Source organism: Nicotiana tomentosiformis, chromosome 1 (genome assembly GCF_000390325.3).
Source record: "Nicotiana tomentosiformis chromosome 1, ASM39032v3, whole genome shotgun sequence".
NCBI classification, from domain to species: Eukaryota; Viridiplantae; Streptophyta; class Magnoliopsida; order Solanales; family Solanaceae; genus Nicotiana; species Nicotiana tomentosiformis.
Genome location: NC_090812.1, coordinates 120227317 through 120247356, shown reverse-complemented (window position 1 = coordinate 120247356; position 20040 = coordinate 120227317). Strand labels below are relative to the sequence as shown.

Below are 20040 nucleotides of genomic sequence, written 5' to 3'. Positions count from 1 at the left end.
AATTTTTCGAATACTTACTGATATTCATAGTAAGGTAATATTTAATTAATAGAAAGATACATGTATTAATTAACTAATATTAATTTAGCTATGTGAAAAATTGATTCGGATGGTAAATTAAAAAAAGAAAGAAAGAATCTTATTAAAAGTTGATTACGCATTAATTTTCGAGATAATTTTGTGTGAAGACCATACGTATGGAGTTTGGAATTACCTATATTTATTGGCTGTTTGACTATGTTTCTTTTTGGTCAAAAATATTTTTTGTAAAATACTTTTTTTCAGAGTAAATTGCTTCGACCTTAAAAGATATAACATCTGATTTTTGCAGCGAAAAAAAGTTACCAATTTATTTTAAAAACAAAAAAATAATGGTGAAACTTTTAAACTAAACAAGACGTGCCTCAGTGGCAACTAATGAATGCGGCACGATTAATATTTCGATTTTCGAATTCCAAATTTTAACGTCTCCAACGTCTCTGTCTTTTTACTACGTACGTTGAAGCGGAATATTCATAAAAATTAGAAAAATCGAAACAAACCGCAAATTGAATCAAATCGATTAAAATATCCGATACATTTTCGGTTTGATTTGATTTTAGTATTGAATTTTAAAAAATCGATCAAATTTGGTTTGGTTTTGGTTTTAATCAAAAAATAATCGGAAAAAATCGAACCAAACCGAATATAGAAGTAACTGTTTAAAATTTATTAGTATACCTATATATATATATATATATATATATATATATATATATATATATATATATATATATATATATATATATATATATATATATATTATACAAAGTTTCTAAAACTTTATGTTACATTTTAATAGTTTGCACTTTTCTAGTTATTTGCTATTATAATAATCTAGTTCTTTGCCTTTACATTCTAGTTTGATTGATAGTTTTCTTTTGCTAAATACAAGAATTTATTTTATATTAAAATAATCTATTTTTAATTGAGTCCTAAAATTATTCGTCACTATTTGGTTCAATCATCATCAATATATCTTGGTAAATGATAAATTTCTCAAAAAGCAATTGGTTTGATAGTATTATATTGAAAATGTAATCGCCGGAATATGTGTTTGGTAGTGTATGTCTCATATTTAAGTAAAAAACCAATAAATAACTGACAAAATCGGAAAACCGACAAAAACCGACATACACTGAATCGATAAAAAACCGACTTAATTGATTTGGTTTGGTTCAAATATTTGAAAAACTAACTTACTTGATTTGGTTTCCGTTTAGAGAAAAATCAATCCAAACCGAACCAACGAACATTATATTAGAATATAATATGTTTTGGGAAACGATAGATAGGTATATACTATTAGTACTTCAATCTCAAAAATAATATTAAGAGTCAAACCATTTAGTTTTAAATGAGAATTCTGACTAAGGTATAAGGCAAGCACTCTGTTATTCCAATTACAGAGGTCTTTCATTCGTTTTGTAGGACAGCGATTCCACACTTCTAAATGAATATAAATTACGCACTTAATTTATAATTTCATAAAAAAACAGAATGTATCGCAATTTTGTAGTTAAAAGTTTGAAAATACGTTACAACATTTTGTAAAAAAGAAATCAAGTTCTTAATAGTACACCTCTATTCCAACAGAAACTTTTGAAACTTGTCATCTTAAATATATTAGTATAATAATTTTAGACTTGTTCTCAAACATGTTATAATATTGTGCCGTTGTAAAAACTGTTCATTAGAATAAATTGAGAAGTTTAAAATGAATTATTTCCAAATTCTATACGTATTTTTTTTTAATGAACTAATAAGTTGTTACATAAAATAAAACAGAAAAAATAATAAGCATCATATAAAATGAGATAACCAATGTGATGTTTATTGGATAAATAAATGATTTATAACCAATACGACTTTCATATCAATGCTAGCTGGTAGTAATAAACTAGAGAAGAAGAAGAGGCAAGGATGGACCTTTGAAGGTCAGAATGGGGTTGGTATGGTCTGTGGTATTTATATGACACCAATATTAGGGATTGGCTGCACTACAGGTAGTAGGCTGAAGGAAGGAGAGGCAGGCATTAAAAACTAGGGCAGGCATTAAAAACTAGAAATAACGAGGAAGAAAATTGTTTACCCAAAAAATGAATAGAGTTGAATTTATACGCAGTTCCGAGGATATGTGGCGTAACTTAACACAAAATGGAAGGATAAATAAAAATATAAATATAGATTGGGGAGAATGCAAAATAGATAAGGTTATCAGGAACAATGAATCTTAGGATTCAACAAATAGAATCAATCTAAGAAATCTGAAAGAAACGATTCTTTACTGTAGAAGAATATAACACTTTTATTACAATGTAAGCCTGAGAAAAACTTGTCCTACAGAAATGGTAACCAAGCCCTTTTATAGTGGAGGGATTTGGCTCAAAGCATAATAAAATAAATATTCAGTGGGAGACCCATGATAAGTCAGCTTTTTCATAATTTCTGCCAAGATTCTCTCTAGTGGGATTGCAACGGCTTTTGTCTGCGAGCTCGATCTTGCTTAGAACCCTCGATTTTGGTTTGAGCTTGATTTCGGCTCGAACTCGTGACCTTGGTTCGAGCCCGATCCTGGCTCGAGCCCTCGAATTGATTCGAGGTAGATGTTGGTTGAATTGTGGATTATCAGAACGATAGATCTACTCTGTATCATGGTTCGATTTTGATTCGAGCTCGATAATGATATCGAACTCGACACGGATCGGCCTCCCGGGTTCGAGGTTAGTTCGTTCCGCCTTCGGGATCTTACTTCGATAAATCATCGTTCGAAATAGATCGGACGTGCTAAGGCCGAAATCTTTTTTGACCGTATACAGATAATCCCCTCGTTTCTCGGAAAGAATGTTGCGAGAAACGATATGATTTTTTTAACAGCTCGATCGGATTATATCCTGTCGTTTCCATCGGGTTCGACCATGATGCATCTGGTAGTTGTCCCGTCGGTTTAGTCTTTCAAGGCATTTAATGCATATCAGGTAGTGGTCGGCCACTGCTGATACTGAACTGCCATCGCTTGAACCTATAAATAACCCTTTCTTTTATCTTTTACCACTTTTACATCTTCTATCTTCCAAATTTCTCAAGTTCTTCTTCGTACTCTCCAACTTACCAATAAATCTGTGATTTCTTTCCGCAAAAAACCCCTCTTTAATTCTACCAAATCTTTGTCACTTTCTTCTATTCCTCACCTTTGAATTCGAAAATGGCGAAAACATCCCAAACCATTCCTCAGAAAGAGAAGGCTTCATCTTCACAGTGTGCCGCCGACGAGACACCGGCAGAACCACGGTCTGAGGAGTATGTTCCCGGGGCATGTGTCCTTACTTCAGATTTTAAGGTCGATAAAGGTTCATCGGTCCCTGACCGGTGTGAGCCGGTATCGAGGTACATGTGTTCGATAACCGAGAAGTACCTCGATCAGCTAAAGAAAGATTGCAATTGGGATGAAAAAGAAATAATAATTCCTACCCCTGACGAAGATATCACTTCTTACGTGAAAGGGTTTTTGAATGTGTATACTTACCCTTTCACTTTGGGTCCCCTCAATTCCGTAATTATTGACTTCTGTCGACAATATCAGGTAACCCTAGTCCATGTCCATCCTTCTTTGTGGCGGATCGTTATCCTGATCCGATATTTTGTGAGCAAAATCGAGGGAATGCCGTTCACCCTCGATCATCTTATCCGATTGTACCGTCCTCGACTTTATCGAGGAGGGTTAATAAAACTCCAGCGTCGGGCTACCAAGGCTTTGTTCTCGAGTATTGACGAGGACAGGGACTGGGGTTAGATGGGCAGGTTCGTTCGAGTAAGGACTTCGGACCTGATTCCGACTGAAAATATGCCCTTTCCCGAGGAGTGGAATATGAAACATAAGTGTGATCTTGATGTTGCTTCTATTTTGTTCTTTCATTTATTCTCTTATCGACACTCCATTTTTTTTTGGTGATGTAGCGGTTCCCTGGATACCCAGAGCAGTTCCCGATCTCAAGAACTGGGTACGAGCCCTTGTTTCGACCTCCACATACGCCGAGCACTCATGGCGTGATTTGTCAAAGGGTCGGTGAGAGGCCAAAAATCACTGTAAGCTCATTTCTCGGACTCTGATGATCCGAACGAGGCGGTTTTCAAAATATTTTTTATAAGTTTTCCCATATGCAGGTTTGGGTAAAGGCGCGGTCTTGAGGCCCTTGTCCAATGAGGAGGAAATTTCGGCCTCTGTCCCAAAGCCGGTGAAGGAAAATAAAAGGAAGAGAGCCTCGGTTCCCGTATATCCAAAACCGAAGAAGAGGACGGCTCGTAAGCCGAACAAGAATGTCATTCTTTTGACCGTGGAATTCGTTCTGCGTCTAAGGGATGAAGAAGAAGAAAAAGAAAAAGAAGACGAAGAAGAAGAAGAAGAGAATGATGAGTCCGCGCTGGCGGTCCGAACGAAAAGAACCACCGATGCCTCATTGCCGGTTGGATCGATGACTCCGCCTCGAACTGAAGATATACCGGAGAAAGATTCAGGTAGAGTCTCCGAACTATCGGATATCGAAGACGCATCTCATCGGAGTCAACCGGCAGGGGATATGATCGAAGAGCTCCTCGAACCCCTTCGAACCGAGGGGAACGCTCCAAGCGAGTCATTTGGGGCTGCAGCGATCGAGGATTTGCCTACCTTTCCCGCTTTTTCGGCAGGGGTGATTCGGGAAGCTCAAGTTCTGGGAGCCCTCGATCTAGACATGCCTCACGATGAAGAAGATCCCTTTCGTGACCTGTTTACCGGCATTGAGGATGTTGCCGGTGCTGGTGATGAATCAGATCTTTTTCACGGATTGCGGCAGGCTTTGAATCATGTGAGCTTTTAAAATTATTTTGTCGGTACTATCTTTATGTTCGTTTTTCGTTAACTTCGCTTCTTGTTTCTTTGTAGGCAACGACAGTTCATCGAGAACAATGTTCTCAGTCCTAATAATAATAATAATAATAATAATAATAATAATAATAATAATAATAATAATAATAATAATAATAATAATAATAATAATAATACAGAATGAGCTGCATCGATACGCGGCAGACCTACAACGGGCTATTGACGAGAGGAACTCCCTCAGACTTTTCTTAGGGCAGAGAGAAGAGGAAATAAAAGACCTCCGAGTTGAGTTGGCCAAGGCTTATCGAGATCAAACCGATTTGTCTAAGTAGGTAATGATGCTTTTGAAAGCCTATGGGCTTGATACCGGAACGATAGCTAACATTTCGGTCTCACAGCTGCAACAAAAAATCGAGATGATCGGGAAGCTTCGTGAGGAGGTCGACGTGATAAGAACGGAGTCCTTGCGGTGGAAAGAAGGTATGGACCGCTTTGCTGCAGAAAAAGAGACTGCTCGAGCCCAGTTATCATCGTCCGAAACCCAACTTCAGAAAATGAAGGAAAAAGGCCTGGTTCAAGCAAGAAGAATTGAGGAGCTTGAGGCTCGGTTGGCCTCTGTACTTGCCAAGGCCGAATCCGATGCCAAAAAAGCAAAGGCCGATGCGGATGTGCTCGTGGCTGTCTATCGAGCCGATGCTGAAGCTGCCCAAGTCCAGGTAAGAGAGGCAGCCGAGTCCGCCGATATTCGAGCGCATTGGGTCGCCGAACTTGCTAAGTGCCGATCCAGAAGGGAAACTCTCGAGGAGATCTATGCTCGTGGCTTCGATCTCACTGAAGAGATAAAAAGGGCCAAAGAACTCGAAGTCGATGCTGAAGCTCTGGTTTCTGATGGCGATGATAACGATGGGAGCAAGAGCGGATCTGAAAAAGGGGGGGGGGGGCTGATAAAGAAGAGACCGCTCCTGGTCGAGAAGTTTAGATCTTAGTTTTTACATTGTAATTACCCATGCAGATAAATTTGTATATAGACATATCTCCCTTTTTGCTGACTTGCTTCTGTTTTTGTTTCTCGTCTTGTGAGGACTTTATTCACGCCTTATGAATGTTTTCACAATGATTTAAACAACTTAATCAAATTTGGACTTCGTAGCCTCTGTAACCAAGCAAGCGCTTACTCAAACTTGGGGCAATGTAGCCCTTTAGACTTATTAGTTGTCAATGATTCGATCTTGAAGAAATATAGCCTGTAGGCTTAGTCGAGTGAATAATTCGAACTCAAAGTAATGTAGCCCGTAGGCGTAATGGTCGAGTGAGTGTTAGCTCTAACTCGAAGTAATGTAGCCCGTAGGCGTAATGGTCGAGTGAGTGTTAGATCTAACTCGAAGTAATGTAGCCCATAGGCGTAATGGTCGAATGAGTGTTTGCTCGAACTCGAAATAAAAAATAGCCCGTAGGCTTAGTCGAGTGAATGATTCGACCTCGAAGTAGTATAGCCCGTAGGCATAATGGTCGAGTGAGTGATTCGAACTCGAAGTAGTGTAGCCCGTAGGCGTAATGGTCGAATGAGTGTTAGCTCGAACTCGAAGTAATATAGCCCGTAGGCGTAATGGTCGAGTGAGTGTTTGCTCGAACTCGAAATAAAAATAGCCCGTAGGCTTAGTCAAGTGAATGATTCGAACTCGAAGTAGTGTAGCCTGTAGGCATAATGGTCGAGTGAGTGATTCGAACTCAAAGTAGTATAGCCCGTAGGCGTAATGGTCGAGTGAGTGTTTGCTCGAACTTGAAATAAAAATAACACGTAGGCTTAGTCGAGTGAATAATTCGAACTCGAAGTAATGTAGCCCGTAGGCATAGTCGAGTGAATGATTCGAACTCGAAGTAGTGTAGCCCGTAGGCGTAATGGTCTAGTGAGTGTTTGCTCGAACTCGAAATAAAACTAGCCCGTAGGCTTAGTCGTCGAGTTTATCTTAATTCTGATTGCATAATAAATCTCAAAATAGAGGAATTTTCCTTGGATATAAGATGCCGATAAAGAAGATAACTTTCTTCGCACGTTATTACACGCCTGGGTTCGGGCCAATCTATATGAGCATGGTTCGCTTCGACCATTTGGCTCGTACAATTTTTCCTATTGGAACCCTGTTGTTGTGAAATAACTTTCTTGCGAGACCTCGAATATTGTTGTAAATGCTGCACGATCAATGGTTGCCTCATTAAAAACCTTGCCGAAAAACCCATTTGGGATAAAACCGGTCTAAGGGAAAAAGAGTGCAACGCATGCTTTCAAGCGAGAGATCCGTCTTAGCCCTTGTTCGGACTTCTGCAGGGGTCAGTTTTGAGATATAAACGAATATGGAAAGGTTGTACATTAGAAGTGGTATCGTTTTAGATGTGATACATTCCAGCTGCTTGATAGCTGTTTGCCGTTTATAATGCCGAGCCTGTACGATCCCTTTTCGATGTTCTCGAGCACCTGATATGGTCCTTCCCAATTCGGTCCTAGTTTCCCTTCGTTCGGATTTCGGGTATTGATGGTAATTTTTCTCAACACTAAGTCTCAGGCTTGAAATGGCAGAGCTTGGTTCTTCAATTATAATATCTTTCGATTCGCTGCTTTTGGGCGGCCAATTGGACGAGAGCAGCTTCTCGTCTTTCGTCCGATAGTTCGAGGCTTGTATTCATAGCCTCATTATTTGATTCTTCCATCGCGAATCGAAATCTGGCACTGGGTTCACCAACTTCGACTGGTATCAATGCTTCAGACCCATATACTAAGGAGAATGGGGTCGCCCCCGTGCTGGATTTTGACGTTGTCCGATATGCCCAAAGGACTTCGGGCAGGATTTCTCTCCATCTCCCTTTAGCATCGTTCAACCTCTTCTTTAAGTTTTGAATGACAGTTTTGTTTGTTGATTCGGCCTGCCCATTCCCACTGGGGTGGTATGGCGTCGATAGTATCCTTCTTTTCTTGTGGTCTTCGAGGAATCTTGTTACTTTACTGCCAACGAATTGTTTTCCATCATACTATTTCGGCAGGAATCTCGAATCGGCATATGATATGATCCCAAATAAAGTCTATAACTTCTTTCTCTCTTATTTTCTCGAACGGCTGCGCTTCAACTCATTTAGAAAAATAGTCAGTCATAAATAAAATGAATTTGACTTTACCTGGGGTCGATGGCAGAGGTCCGACGATATCCATTCCCCATTTCATGAATGGCCTTGGGGATAAGACCGAGTGGAGTTGTTCTTCGGGTTGGTGGATCATCGGTGCGAACCTTTGACATTTGTCACATTTACAAACAAATTCCTTCGCATCTTTGCCCATATCGATCCAATAATACCCTGCTTTGATTATTTTTCGAACTAACATATTGGCTCCAAAGTAATTCCCATAAGTACCCTCGTGCACTTCCCGTAGGATATAATCGGTATCTACCGGACCCAAGCATACGGCCAACGGTCCATCGAACATTCTTCGGTACAGCGTTCCGCCCGAAGCCAACGTGAATCGAGCAGCTTTAGTCCGTAGGGTTCTGGAATCCTTAGGGTCCGATGGGAGTTTTTCGCTCTTCAAGTATTCAATATACTTGTTTCTCCAATCCATGGTTAAGCTTGTAGAATATATTTTGGCGTGACCTTCTTCGATTACCGATCTCAAAAGCTGAACAACATTCCCCGAATCATCTACCTCGACCGACGATCCCAAATTCGCAAGCGCATCAGCCTCATTATTCTGTTCCCGTGGTACATGCCGTAAAGTCCATTGTTTGAAATGGTGCAAAGTGACAAGCAGTTTATCTAAATACCTTTGCATTCTACCTTCTCGAACTTCGAAGGTTTTGTTTACTTGACTCACCACCAGCAAGGAGTCGCAATTGGCTTCAATGACTTCTGCTCCCAAGTTTCTAGCTAGCTCGAGACCTGCAATCATGGCTTCATACTCGGCCTCATTGTTAGTCAACCTGATAGTTTTAATAGATTGCCTAATAGTACTACCCGTGGGTGGTTTCAAAACTATGCCCAGCCGGGACCCTTTTACGTTCGAAGCCCCGTTCGTAAAAAGGATCCATACCCCCGATGATGTACCTGATTTCAACAGTTCTTTTTTGACTTCGGGTACGAGGGTTGGCGTGAAATCGGCCATGAAGTCTGCTAAAATTTGAGACTTAATGGCCGTTTGGAGTTGATATTCGATATCGTACCCACTGAGTTCGACGGCCCATTTGGCCAGTCGGCCTGATAACTCGAGTTTGTGCAAAATATTACGAAGCGGGTAAGTGGTTAACACACATATGGGATGACATTGAAAGTACGACCTTAACTTTCTTGAGGCGCTTATCGGTGCAAGTGCTAATTCTTTCAGGAGTGGATATTTAGTTTCCGCTTCTCCTAAGGTTTGACTCGTATAATAAACGGGGAATTGCGTACCTTGCTCTTCTCGAACTAGTACACCGCTTACGGTGACTTCCGATACTGCCAAGTACAAACAAAATTTTTCGTCTGTTTTTGGAGTGCGAAGTAGTGGTGGGCTTGATAGATATCGCTTTAGTTCCTCTAATACTTGTTGGCACTCCGGGGTCCAAGCAAAATTGTTCTTCTTTTTGAGTAGAGAGAAAAATTTGTGACTTCGGTCAGATGATCTTGAGATGAACCGGCTTAAGGCTGCAATCCAACCTGTTAGCCTTTGTACGGCCTTCACGCTGTCCACAACGACGATGTCTTCGATGGCCTTGATTTTATCGGGGTTAATCTCTATTCCCCAATGTGATACTATGAAGCCGAGGAACTTGCCCGACCTGACCCCGAAAGCACATTTCTCGGGGTTGAGTTTCATGTTGTCTTTCCTTAAAATCTCGAACGTTTCCTGCAAATGGGTCAAATGGTCCTCTGCGCACGGAGACTTAACTAACATGTCATCAATATAAAATTCCATTGATTTTCCTATTTGTTCTTTGAATATTTTATTTACTAGGCGTTGGTAAGTAGCCCCTGCGTTTTTAGCCCGAAGGGCATCACATTATAACAATACGTTCCATATTTGGTGACAAATGAAGTCTTTTCCTGGTCCTCCGAGTTCATCTGGATTTGATTATACCCAGAATAGGCATCGAGAAAAGTGAGGATCTTGTGGCCGGTCATGGCATCGATCATGCGATCAATGTTAGGCAGCGGAAAGGAATCTTTGGGGCATGCTTTGTTCAAATCCTTATAGTCCACACACATTCTAAGTTTGTTCCCTTTTTAGGGACTACAACTACGTTGGCTAGCCATTCGAGATATTTCACCTCCCGAATGGACCCTACTTTGAGAAGCTTGGCTACCTCGTCCTTTATGAATGCATGCTTTCTCCCGGACTGGGGTCTTCTCTTTTGCTTCACTGGTCCAAAAACTTAGCCGATGCGTCGTTATGTCCGGCGGGATCCCTGTTATATCTAAATGGGACCATGCAAAACAATCGATGTTATCGATAAGAAATTGGACGAGTTTCTTCCTGAGTTCGGGGCTCAACCCTGTTCCCAAGTATACCTTTCGCTCGGGCCAGTGCTCGATCAATATGACTTGCTCTAGCTCCTCGATTGTTGATTTTGTGGCGTCGGAGTAATCGGGAATCACGAAAGATCGAGGGACCCTTTGATCATCATCCTCTTCGATTTTTTTGGTTGTCTGGCTGGGTCGAAGCCGATGTCTGTGATTGCTATTTGGTGTCCCGTTCTCTTTCTGGGCCCGATCCTTTAATCGGCGAAAGTGAGGATATTGGTTTAGCTTCGTCGACGGCGAACATTTCCTTTGCGGCTGGCTGTTCTCCGTACACCGTTTTGACACCTCCCGATGTCGGGAATTTGAGGGCCTGGTGTAGGGTTGAAGGCAAAACTCTCATGTTGTGGATCCATGGCCTTCGAAAAGGGCGTTATATCTCATATCACCTTCGATCACGTGAAACTTTGTTTCCTAGATGGTCCCGGCCACGTTTATTGGTAGGATTATCTCACCCTTGGTGGTTTCGCATGCCATATTGAACCCGTTCAGGACCAGAGTTGTTGGTACGATCTGATCCTGTAGGCCGAGCTGCTTTACTACCTTCATCAGATGATGTTGGCCGAGCTACCTGGATCGATTAACACACGCTTAATTTTAGTTTTATTCATGAGTACAGATATTACCAGTGCGTCATTATGAGGTTGGATGACCCCCTCTGCATCTTCATCATCAAAGGACAAAGTCCCCATGGGCGCGTAATCTTGAGTCTGAGATCGCTTTTCCCTCACCATCAATGTTTTAGTGCATTTAAGTACTGGTCCCTGAGGGGTATCGATGCTGCCGATGATCATGTGGATGACGTGCTGCGATTCTTCTTGCTCGTTTTGCTTGCTGAAATCCCTGCTTTTAAAATGGTTCTTTGCCCTATCGCTCAGAAATTCCCGAAGGTGCCCTTTGTTAAACAAGCGAGCTATTTCCTCTCTTAGTTGCTTGCAATCTTCCGTTTTGTGGCCATGGGTACCATGATATTCACACGTTTGATTGGGATTTCTTCGGGCAAAATCGGTCTGCATGGGTCGAGGCCATTTAGTGTCTTTGATGCGTCCGATGGCTGACACGAGAGTGGATGCACCAACGCTGAAGTTATATTCCGATAATCGAGGTGCTTCTATAGGATCAGCATATTTATCGAAGTCGTTCTTATTCATAAGCCCCCGAGAATTTTGTCCTCGATCAATCCTTCGATTGTTATGAACTGCATTGCGTGCTGAACCGTTGTTCACCCGATCTGCGACGTACGGTCAATATCGGTCTCTGTTCGACCTTTGTTCTCTGTCGATCTCCTTTTGGTTTTTAGTAACTGTCCTGTTCTGATGAACGGGTCTGTACGGAGCTCCCAAGTGATCATCTTCGACCCTAATTTTCGATTGATATCGGTTGTGTACATCTGCCCAAGTTAACGCTGGATACTCAATCAAATTTTGTTTTAGCCGATGTGATGCTGTCGAACTTAGCTCGTTCAACCCTTGGGTGAAAGCTTGTACGGCCAAATCGTCCGTGACAGGGGGTAATTCCATGCGTTCCATTTGAAATCGGGATACGAATTCCCTCAGCATTTTATCCTACCTTTGCTTTACTTTGAAGAGGTCTGATTTCCTTGTTGCAACCTTTATGGCACCAGCATGTACCTTTACGAATGAATCTGCTAACATGGTAAAAGAATCGATGGAATTCGGCTGTAAATTGTGGTACCAGATCATCGCTCCCTTCGAGAGGGTCTCCCCGAACTTTTTCAACAACACGGATTCGATCTCATCGTCCTCCAAGTCGTTGCCTTTTATAGCATATATGCAAGAGGTGACATGTTCGTTAGGATCGGTCGTACCGTTATATTTGGGAATTTCGGGCATACGGAATTTTTTAGGGATTGGCTTCGGTGCCGCACTCGACGGAAAAGGCTTTTGTATGAATTTTTTCGAATCAAGCCCCTTTATCATTGATGGAGCCCTCGGGATTTGATCGACCCTGGCATTGTACATTTCCACCCTCTTGTCGTTGGCTTCGACTCATTTTGTGAGTTCCTCGAGCAATTTAGTAATTTCGGGAGTAGTCCCCGATTCTTGCTCGTTAGATTTCACTATGGCAGGCTCTGTTCTGGGGGTGACTTCTCGAAATGGATTGGAATCCGACCTGCTTTGTGCGCGAGTTTGGCTCTGTAGCTGAGCTATCGCTACTTGTTGGGCTAGTAGCATCTCGAAGATCATACGTAAGCTGGCCCCAATTTCCCCCGCGTTTTAGGTGTCTCGGGCTACGAATCGAGTACCGCCCTGAATGCTTCTTTCCGGTTCGGAACGCTGGTTCGCCTCCAAAGCTATTTTGTGAATTGACATCCAATGGTATTCCGGCTCGAATTTCGGGTACTTCGATTCGGGCCTCGGGTGCCAAGCTATCGTTAATTGGCCTTCCGGCCCCGGGTGCCAAGTTGTTGGTTTCATCTTGAAGGCCGACTTCGTAATCGATCGGTGAAGCTATTTGGTTGGTGGTTATTCGTAGCTGATCCGAAATCCAAGATATTTTCGGAAATAAGTGCAAAGCACAATGGCATGTTTTTCGGATTTGTATCAAATGACCACTGTTATCCTCGGCCCCACGATGGGCGCTAAATTGTTTACCCGAAAAATGGATAGAGTTGAATTTATACGCAGTTCCGAGGATATGTGGCGTAGCTTAACACAAAATGCAAGGATAAATAAAAATGTAAATATAGATTGGGAAAAATGCAAAATAGATAAGGTTATCAGGAACAATGAATCTTAGGATTCAACAAATAGAATCAATCTAAGAAATCTAAAAGAAACGATTCTTTACTGTAGAAGAATATAGCACTTTTATTACAATGTAAGCCTGAGAAAAACTTGTCCTAAAGAAATGGTAACCAAGCCCTTTTATAGTGGAGGGATTTGGCTCTAAGCATAATAAAATAAACATTCAGTGGGAGACCCATGATTAGCCAGCTTTTCCATAATTTCTGTCAAGATTCTCTCTAGTGGGATTGCAACGGCTTTTGTCCGCGAGCTCGATCTTGCTTAGAACCCTCGATTTTGATTTGAGCTTGATTTCGGCTCGAACTCGTGACCTTAGTTCGAGCCAGATCCTGGCTCGAGCCCTCGAATTGATTCGAGATCGATGTTGGTTGGTCTGTGGATTATCAGAACGATAGATCTACTATGCGTCATGGTTCGATTTTGATTCGAGCTCGATAATGATATCGAACTCGACACGGATCGGCCTCCCGGGTTCGAGGTTAGTTCGTTCCGCCTTCGGGATCTTTCTTCGATAAATTATCGTTCGAACTCGATCGGACGTGCTAAGGCCGAAATCTATTTCGACCGTATACAAAAATAATCCTATAAAGATTCTTGTGTTATTATTACAGATTTTTTTGCATTTTTTTTTATTGATCTCATATAAATAGGATCGTATAATGAAGTATAAAATCAAGTCTCCCTTGTCAATGGTAACCAACAGAAGTGAATTCATAATTTAAATTTTATGAGTTCAACTTTTAAGATTTTTAACATTGAATCTATAATATACTTAAAGTTATGACTTTATATCTACTATTTATTGTAATTTTAATAAATTTTTACACATAAATTTATGTTTCACGAAGAAAGTATGAACCCGATATGCGCCTAGTAACTACCAATAAGGGATACAACTCGTCAAGGCTAGATTTCTCAGTCCTTGAAGAAATTTTGCATTGATAAGGGAAACTAACACGGTATATTGAAATTAATGTATTAAATGAGTCTCTTGAATAATGAGTATAACGTACCTATATTACCCAAAAAAAAAAAAAAAAATTATAACGTACCTATGTTTTTTTTGGTTTTTCGGGTCTAGTGGTTGCAACAATGTAATACTTTGAAGCCATAAGATACTCGTACACAAAGTTTGGTGGTTCACCAATGTTATATTTTGAATCCATAAGATACTCGTGATGTTTACCATAAATGTTTGCATGCAAGTGGAGAAATAAGATATCTCATGATAAATGAAAATCCTAATGTTTTTAATGGGTTAATTAATGTGACATAAAAGAGTGAAGACAATGCTTCTGCTTCTATAAAATATATAATAATAATAATAATAATATAATGTTGTTGTGTACATGCAAAAAGGTTAATTCCATCTCCGATGATAATAATTATAAGTACTCAAGAAACATTCTAAGTTTTACCTAGAATTAAAGACGATAGAGCACATGAAAGGGATTGCTTTCTATTTTCATATAATAGGATCATAACTCATAAGGTGTAAGAAACGAATTCCCTTATATTCCCCTGTATTAGATGATTGGGTCTATAGGATTAATTAACAAATATTATAGTCTTTGGAAAGAAATTCCTGTATGATGAATACATTACGATACTCAAGATCGGAAAAAGGCGGGTCTCCCATTATCTTCAACTGATTTTCTTTCGATTAGCATATTATTTCTTTGTGCTTTTGGTCGAATATCATTTATTCTCCGCCCCACTATTCCTATTCATTTTTCTTTACTCTTATCTGGGGTCAGTTTTCTTTAATTACTTTTATTACTATTAAGACTTAATTTATTATATTATATACTAATGTAAAAACATTTTTAGTAGCACTGTACTTGACATGTTATAACAAGTTGCATGTCTTATATATCAGTTTATTACTTCCATCTAGTATATATTACTACTATTAATAATTAATTTTTATTATTTTTAAGTAGTTCAATATGATAGTGCTTGTCGCTTTCGGTCCTTTCAAATGGATAACCGGGTTTATTTGCAAAGTTAAATGAAACAATTCCTAGTACTAATCGTTGTCAGAATCACTTCTTGTTTTTATGCAGATATCTTCAGTATTAAGAAATAGGAGTAGGAAAAAAAAAAACCCTTTTCATGTCTTTTTGTTTCTTAATTATGTGGGTAGCTAGATTATTTCACTTGCGAAGGGACGGAGTAAAGTATTCATTGCTTTACATTAGTTTATACTTAACAGAATTTTCCTTTTTCTCTTTGATTAATTTTGTAAGTTCTTTGTCCCCATAAAAGAAAGTTAAAGAAGCAAAAAAAGAACGATAAAGGATTATTATATGCAGAATTTCGGGACAATTTCAAGTGTAACTTTTTACTAATCAAAAGGAGAGGTTGTCCATAAAAGCTCTTGCAAGGAGTACTCCTCTTGTAAGCTATTAGGGACCTAGCTATTGGAGGTAAATTAGAATTTAATCTCTATTATTTTACTTTTAAGATTTTTATCATTGAACTCATTTTATTTTAAAAATTATAAGATTTTATCTATTATTTATTGTAATTTTAAATAGTAAATTTTTACACATAAATTTATGCTCCGCATCAAAATATTGAATTCATATGAAAAGCTAGGTCCGCTTTGTTGTCAATATTGTTACCATAAAATATATATTAGAACTTTTTGTGGGCACTGCTCGATTAATAGTCAATACTCATGAATAGTTTATTCACTAAGTTAAAATCTATTCTATTTTTAAAGTTACGATTTTATATTTATTATTTATTATAACTTTAATAGATTAATACACATAAATTTATATTTTATACAAAAAAAAATAGATTTAGATAAACTCGATACTGTAACGATGAATCCGCCCTGCTTGTAGGCTATTAGCTGCACCGTCATATATTATCGATCAATAGTCAATACTCAATAGGCTGTTCACCAAACTTTAGGTCTAGACATGCCTTGATACAATAGTCACGACCAACTGGCCTGCCATTCCTATTACGTGATATGCTTTTGACTTTATCCTATATTTACTTTAAACTATTTATAACTATATTGTTAGCATTGCATGTGCTAGAAACGAGGAAATTAATGAAAGTTCATTTTCTTTTCACTGGGAAAAATAATTACTATCAACGGAGACCCGGCCAGTAATGAGCTCTTCGAATTAAACTCTACTTTGAGTTTCATCATAGAGGTGATCTGGTTAGTACAGTTAGAAACAAGGATTTTATGCCCCTTTCCGAAGCGGAAAGATTATCACCAAAAAAGTTGCCACAAATTCCATTTGTTCTCTCCATCAACTTACTCAAAGGATATGTTTCAGTTAAGCCTTCATAATAGATAAAAGTTACTGTATATACTCTTAAAAATAAGGCATATTATTTGCTATAATAGTGTAAAAAATATTAGGGGGTCTTTTTTAACCGTGTTGGATCGGCTTACATGGACGATCTAATATTTTGACATGGTCAAAATTATCAAACAGTGAAAATAAAAATATTTTGATGCTGATCTCTTCAAAATATAAAAGCATGTCATAATTGGTGAGAGAAGAATTCGAAGTTTGAATTTTACGCATGGTAAGTGTATTGGTAGAAAATAAATAATACACGTGAAATTATATGTGGCTGACAGGGCATGATACGCGGGTCATTAAGAAGATGACAACTGGAGTGTAATAATTAAAAGATGCACGAGTTACAAGAGATACGAACAAATCACTCACGAGATGAAATGACGCAGTTGCTCAAGCTTAAATTGTTCAATGAAGAGATACAGATGAAATGAATTAAGACAATAAAAAGGGAACATTCACGAACCTTCAATTAATGAGGAAGAAGAATCGGAACCGTTACAGAATCTTCATGGACAATTACGATCGCCAATTATAACCGTTCATTTAATGTCATTAATGCTCATAATGACTCAAACATAAAAAGAATGAAATGTTATATTTGTAAACCCCTATACAAGGGAAGAGAATTTCACTTGTAAATGCACGCTCTGATTCTTACTGGAATACAATTACTTTCTTTTGTTTTCAATCAATTATTTCCATATTTCTTGTCACGTTTATTTCCTTTCATATAATTGAGAAAGTACGGAATTTTTTGATTATCAGTAACCCGAGTTCTTCTAAAAATAGGCTTTGACCGAGAATCTTATTTTTTGGTTAAACAAATTGGTTCCGTTACCGGAAATCTGATAATCTTTTTACTTTCCAAATCTTTTTCTCTCACAACCAAATCATGTCAACTGTCAATGACAACAACCAACAGGTAGAAGGAACTCCAGTTCCATCATCTCAGGGATCTCCACGCACTTCTCGAGAAGGAACACCTCAAAGATTTGCTACGCACACAAATGAACAACATGGAGATGAGCATACTATTGAGCAGGATGCTGTGAAACAGTTGATCGCTGAACACGTGAATAATGCTCTCCAAGCTTTCGTGAGGGGACTGTCAACTGTACCACCAACTCCTCCCCCAAATAATACTGCAACTGTGAAAATTTCACGCTCAGGGCTTGCTAATTCAGGAAGCGGGGAAACTCCTAATGAGTCACGTGATGGGAAACCAGGTACACCAAATAATTCTGATTTATAAACTTTACTACTAACTTTGTAGAAATAGGTAAAATAACAAAACGACCGCATCGAGCAAATACCTGGCGTACCACATGTGATTAGGGGGTGGATATCGACAAATATTCGCAATAACCCTGGAAACCAAGCGCGGCTCCATTGCACATTTCCAAGAAGTTCAAAATGCCTGACATCCCAAAATATGATGGAATAACCGATCCGCGTGACCATGTTACTGCATTCACCACAGGAGTAAAAGGCAATGATTTAACCAAGCAGGAAATTGAGTCAGTGTTGGTCAAAAAGTTTGGAGAAACACTCACGAAAGGGGCGTTAACATGGTATTCTCTTTTACCTGAAAATTCTATTAACTCTTTTGCTGACCTTACAAATTTATTTATAAAAGCACACTCGTGGGCTCAAAAAGTTAAAAAAAGAATGGAAGATATCTTCAAAGTGAAGCAAGGAGATACAGAATTGCTCAGAGAATTTATAGATAGATTCCAGCGTGAAAGAATGATGCTACCAAGAGTACCTGATAATTGGGCAGCCATGGCGTTCGCTAGTAATCTAAACGAAAAAAGTTCAGGCCACGAGGAGGCTCAAATAAAGCTTACGAGAATTCCCTGCCACAATATGGAATGACGTATATAACAGGTATAGTACCAAGCTGCGGATTGAAGAAGACATCGTTGCTCAGTCAAAGGTTGATGAGAGAACAGGATCGAGGCGGTCGGAATCTGAAAAGAGGTCCGGTAAAAATAGGTATGAGCCTTATATGGGACCCTCAGGGCAAGACGCACGTTCCAAGCCAAAAAATGTACGATCTGACCATAGATTGAGGAACAGAGATTCAGATTCATCATCATCTAGGTTCAGAAAAGATTGAGATGTGCGTGATGGGGATACCAACGCAAATGCAAGGATTGGAGACTATAGTTTCAATATCAGTACTTCTGAGTTGGTAGCTGTTTTAAGGAGTATGGGAGATAAGGTGCGATGGCCAAAGGAAATGATATCAAACCCAAACAGAAGAAATCCAGATTTCTGGTGCGAGTTTCATAATGACCACAACCATAGAACATCAGATTGCAGACTGTTACAAGGTGAGGTAGAACATTTGTTGAAGCAGGGATACTTGATAGACCTGTTCAGCGAGAAAGGTAAACAGTCTTACTGAAAAATAGACAAGAACCTCCAAAACCTCTATCTCCAAAGAGAACAGTGAACGTGATAAGCGGGGGAGAAGAAGTCAACGGTGTAACATACACAGCTGCAAAAAAGACGGCGAAATTCACAGTAACTCATGGAAAGCGAGTTCGACAAACCTTGGAAGAAGATAGCATAACATTTGATGATGTAGATGTGGATTGCTTAATGATTCCTCATAATGATGCACTGGTAATATCTTTACTTATACATGATACTAATGTAAAACGAGTTTTGATTGATCCAGGTAGCTCCGTGAATATTATCTTATTGCGAGTGGTGAACGAAATGCAAATTGACGACCAGATGATACCAAAAGCACATTCCTTATCTGGATTCAATAATTCAACCGTTATTACGAAGGGTGAGATAATGTTAACTACATTCGCGGAATGAGTCATCAAAGAGACGAAATTTCAAGTAATAGACACGGACATGGCCTATAATGTGATTCTTGGGAGGCCATGGATTCATGACATGAATGATGTGCCGTCTATGTTACATCAAGTTATTAAGTTTCCTTCAAAATGGGGAATTCAACAAATTCGAGGAGATCAACAAACTTCTAAGAATATCAATTCAGTGGTGCAGTCACACAAGAAAAGAATTGATACAAATGAGGATTTCGTGGAAGACGTGGTAAATCAAATCTCATCTGAAAATGTATCAAAGCAAACTGATATGGATTCGAGACCGGATGTAATTCAAGAACCAGAGAAGAATGAAAACATCAAAACAACAATTGAGGAGCTCGAAGCTGTTGTGCTATTCGAACAATGGCCAGATCGAAAAGTTTATATTGGAGCAAAGCTGAGCCTAGGAATGAGAGGTAAGTTAGTTGAATTTTTTAAAGCTAACGCAGATTGTTTTGCTTGGTCGCATTCGGATATGACAGGTATATCTCCGGAGGTGATGACTTAAATTGAATGAAGATCCATCATATGTACCTGTCAAGCAAAAGAAGAGGAAGCAAGGTTCATTCAAAAATCAAGTGATTCATGATGAGGTGCAAAAACTCTTAAAGATCGGCTCAATACGTGAGGTCAAATATCCT

The 20040-nt window shown here is 39.2% G+C and overlaps 1 protein-coding gene across 1 annotated transcript; it reads left to right on the top strand.

Moving 5' to 3' along the window:
• Positions 1 to 17960: 17960 nt before the first annotated feature.
• On the top strand, positions 17961 to 19382 carry LOC138909035 (uncharacterized). Its single transcript, XM_070200059.1, has 3 exons — positions 17961 to 18334; positions 18435 to 18542; positions 18965 to 19382. The coding sequence occupies exons 1-3, from the start codon at positions 17961 to 17963 to the stop codon at positions 19380 to 19382; spliced, it is 900 nt and encodes a 299-aa protein (XP_070056160.1).
• Positions 19383 to 20040: the final 658 nt, after the last annotated feature.